The 4,302-nt window shown below is 34.4% G+C and overlaps 1 protein-coding gene across 1 annotated transcript; it reads left to right on the top strand.

The window, feature by feature from the left end:
* Nucleotides 1,323–2,042, top strand: LOC18589467. Its single transcript, XM_018126843.1, has one exon. The coding sequence runs from the start codon at nucleotides 1,323–1,325 to the stop codon at nucleotides 2,040–2,042; it is 720 nt and encodes a 239-aa protein (XP_017982332.1).

Genomic DNA, 4,302 nt, shown 5'->3' with positions numbered 1-4,302 from the left:
TTGTTTGTTTCTTTATCAACTTTTTTTTTATCAAATAATCTCGATTTTGACAATTAATTTTAATAAAATTATAAAGTTATAAAATTTTTAGAAATAAGATTTGTAAATCTTGAATTTCAAACATTTCAAAATACTTTTCTTTTGAGATTTTAATTTTGTAAAATATTTTAAATAACAATAGTTAAAATTAAATTCATTTGACAAAAGAAGTCGACAAATCGGTAAACAAAATGGAACACAGGGAATAGCTGTAAGCTTCCGTAAAAGCTTTGTTAACGTGGAATAATGTACAATAGTTTAACGTGCAATACTACATAAACGCGTGCCTCAATTCTAAAGAATAGAAAACATAGTCAAAATTATATATCTAAAGTAGGTTCACCAAAATTAAAATATATATATTTTGTGTAAATTTATCTTAGCAGATAATATATAATACTTTTAAGATGAAAATGAAATTAAGTGATAAATACCGTTACATCTCCTTATCAAAAATTAAATAATAAAATTGTTGCACCACCTCAATCACCCATCTTAGTTTAAAAACTAATCTTGCTTCTATCCAACATTGAAGAGTTAAAACAGGGAAACTTCGGGTTAAATTCATGGAATATACGATTTCCTTAACGGAAAAGACAATGACTGTCTTGTTGGATAAATTGAGAAGAAATGAATTTTAACAATGACAATTTCTTGGAATTGTTTTTTCAAAGTCGGTTTATTAGCAATATAAATAGGTCACTCTCGATCAACGGGTAATTCATCTTTCCACTATTCAATATCATAGGTTTCTCAGTGGCGTATCTTTCGCTCGTTGATCTTCTCACACAGGTAAATATATCTATCTTTTATTTTATTTCTTTTAAAAACATATCTCGTATATAGTTGAATAATAAATTACACAAATATCAATTGGAGTTTACAGTTATCTTCTAACCAATTATATACTCATTATGGCATTACATCTTCATTCAGCTCACAGCAGATAGACACTATAAACACCCTATATGTTACGATGATTGTTAATGCCATCCTCCTTACAGACTATATGATTGTTAAGGAAGGATATAATAATTAATTGTTTTCGATTGAGTTTGGCCTCAAATATTTTTATATAGACAGGTATACAATTTGCACGACTTTCTTAAGTAATAGGCCAGTTGTCGTATTTTCTATTTACCCAACGAAGTATGAATATTTTATTTCTTTATTATAAAACAATATTATGTAACATTTATAAATAACATGTGTTTTGTTATGCAGGAAACACGTGATTATTATTATATTATTATTGTTTTCTCTCAATATCTCTCCGGTAAAAAATGAGATTTACAGAAATAGATCATTTTAGTCACCCACATCGGCTTCTACTGGAATCGGCTGAAGTTCCTTTTCGATGCGATGGATGCAAAGAGCTTGGGTTTGGGTTGTGTTACCAATGTCCCTACGAGAAGTGCAACTTCCATCTTCATAAAGAATGCGGAAATGCTCCACCTTCCACTTCCCATCCGTTTTTGAAGAGATGTAACTTCAAATTCTACAAGGAAACTCCCGGATGGCGTGCTAGGTTTTGCGACGCTTGCGGATTGGACATCAAGGGCTTCTTGTACCAATGCTCCCACGAGCATGCACACGATTTACATCCTTGTTGCGCTGAACTCCCCAGGAGCTTATCGAGCAACGGGGAAAAAATCTACCTTAGTAACCAAGTTCGATCCAAATGCTTGAAATGCAAGAGGAAGGAAATTGCAAATGGAGTAAAGGGTTGGTCCTATGTTTCTTCATGTGGTAACTATTGTTATCATGTAGCATGTGTTAAGGAAGCGATCATAGAGAATTGGCAAGGTGGTTATTTTCAATTAGATGTTACCAATGAATTGCAAATTAGTGGTCCAAGTCAAGAGCTAGCAGGCCGAAGTGGGGGAACCTCAGGGTGGAGGAAGGCTAGAAAATTATGGCTCATTCTCAAGCTAGTGGTTTCGGCTATATTTGGTGATCCGGTCACTCTAATTTCGTCTTTGGTTCAAGCTTTGTTAGACTAAGTAATTGTTGTTGTGTAACTGCCCCATAAATTATTAGCAAATTTTTAAATTTCTTGTATTAGGGTTCCTCCTTTTTCTAGTTTTATTCTCCTTTCAGACTGTTTTTCTCTTTGTATTGGCGTGCTTGAGGAGTTAGAAAATTGTATATTTTATTTCACTTGTGAGAGAGACTATTTTTAATTAAAAAACGTCCTCTGTTTGTTTTTTTTTTTCGTTTCCAACAGAATGGGAAACAAGGTAGGCGTAGGTGATTCCCATTATTAATAATTGGGTTATTCTAACGTGCATGTCTCTTTAATTTTTTATTTTTGCAAAATAAATGTTGTTTTGGTTACTTCTTTGATGAGAGTACAAATCAATTACAAGTAAAAGATAAAGTATTACTACCAAAGAATGGCTCATTTATCAGACCACTTTATAAAATACTGAATTTTTTAAAATAGTAATAATCTTGCAATTTATCCGTAAGGATACATATATTGGATCCAATTCCTTCATCACTTTTTAATTAATACATGACTGAAGTTAATGGTATATTAAAAATAAGTAAATATATAAGAACCGAACCCAATTAAATAACTTTAGTTCATCTTTATTAGCTTTTTTTTTAATTGAAAATTCTCACAGGGCCTAGTTATATTGTTAAAATTTTATTAAAATAAGAAAAATAAGTACATAAAGGAGGAGGACATAAACCTTACTTTCAGAATTACATAAGATATGAGAGAAAGAAGACCTATTGAAGGTACTACTTTCCTCTCATATTTACTATGAATGCATAGCATAAGTAATACTAATTAAAATAAAACTACGAACAAAAAATAAATTAGGAGTATTAATTCCTTACAATTATTTGATTCTAACATAAGGTAAGTTTAACTTATCTAGCCTAAGGATACCTCTTAATTCGCCGGCTTCAACTTGGAACACCCTCAATCCATCATGCAAGTACCCTTGATTGGAAAGAAAGTCGGCAGCTTGGTTCCCTTCACGGTGAATGTGAGTAATTCTAAACGAAAAATGCTTTAAGAGATTTTGTACGGAGGCCAATAAATATCTGGTGTTATGGGAGCCTAAGTTGCTTTTCTGCATCATATTCACAAACTACCAATGCATCCATTTCAATCCTTACTTTGTCAAAATTGCATTCTTGGCATAAAGATAAACCTCTTTTTAAAGCGAGAAGTTTTGCCTGTAAAGAATTCTGTCGGCCAAAATTCTCATAGAAACCAAAAAAAAGTTTACCTGTATGGTCTCAAACAACTCCTCCACTTGCTACATGTTGGCATTTTTAGACCACTTATCCACATTTAGCTTAATTTCATCTGATAATAGTTTTAACCATTTAATTATTTGGGGCGATATAGATGGAGGACGTGGAAAAGTGAGGTTCCACAACTCGACAATATGCACATCTTTATTAGCTTGACTTCTTGATCATTAAACATGGCAAACTACTTACAGAATATGACTCACGAGCATTACATCATCCACTTGTGTTTCTAGCCAATGTAATTATATTGGTTTCTAGCCAATGTAATTATATTGGTTTCAATTATACTGAACTTATTCCAACTAATAGCCTAACTTGCAATCCAAGAAACTAATGGCACGTTTGGTACGGGGAATAGCTATGCTATTCCCCCTCTATTCCCGGTCATTTCCTATTCCTTCGTTTGGTACCAAATTGAAATACGAAATAGCAATTTCGCAAGAATAAAAATTCTGTCAAATAGGTTAAAAGTCAATAATAGCTATTCCCTTCCCCCTCCCCAGTAATAGCTATTCCATGGCTCATGGAATAGCTTTCAAATATATAATGACCAAAATAGCCCTTATAACCTAAAAATATTACAACCCTATACCTATAAATACTTTTTTTCTCTCATTTTCCCTTTTCTTTCTCTCTCTTCTCCCTCTCTCATTCTCTCTCTAACTGGAACTCAACACCGGCGACGGCGGCGGCAACGGCGGCGACGGCGACGGCAGCAACCGAATATGATTGAAAAACGTCGATCTAGTCCTTTCCGACAATATTGAACCGAGATCCAGCCAGATCTGGCACTCAACGGCCAGATCTCGCCGCGGGAAGCACCAGATCTGGTGCTTCCCGACCAGATCCCACGGTTGGATCTGGCACTCCACGGCCAGATCCAGCCATGGGGAAGCGCCGATCTAGCGCCATAGTGGCCAGATCCGGCCAGATCGACGTTTTGTTACACCGGTTGCCTTTCCGGCGACCGGCCCATGAAAAAAAAAA

The sequence above is a fragment of the Theobroma cacao genome, chromosome 9 (assembly GCF_000208745.1).
Source record: "Theobroma cacao cultivar B97-61/B2 chromosome 9, Criollo_cocoa_genome_V2, whole genome shotgun sequence".
Classification (NCBI taxonomy): Eukaryota; Viridiplantae; Streptophyta; class Magnoliopsida; order Malvales; family Malvaceae; genus Theobroma; species Theobroma cacao.
This window is presented reverse-complemented; position numbering and strand designations above follow the sequence as displayed.

Bases quoted from the DNA above. Each gene is read 5' to 3' on its own strand.
- LOC18589467 (XM_018126843.1), top strand. From the start codon at position 1,323: ATGAGATTTACAGAAATAGATCATTTTAGTCACCCACATCGGCTTCTA.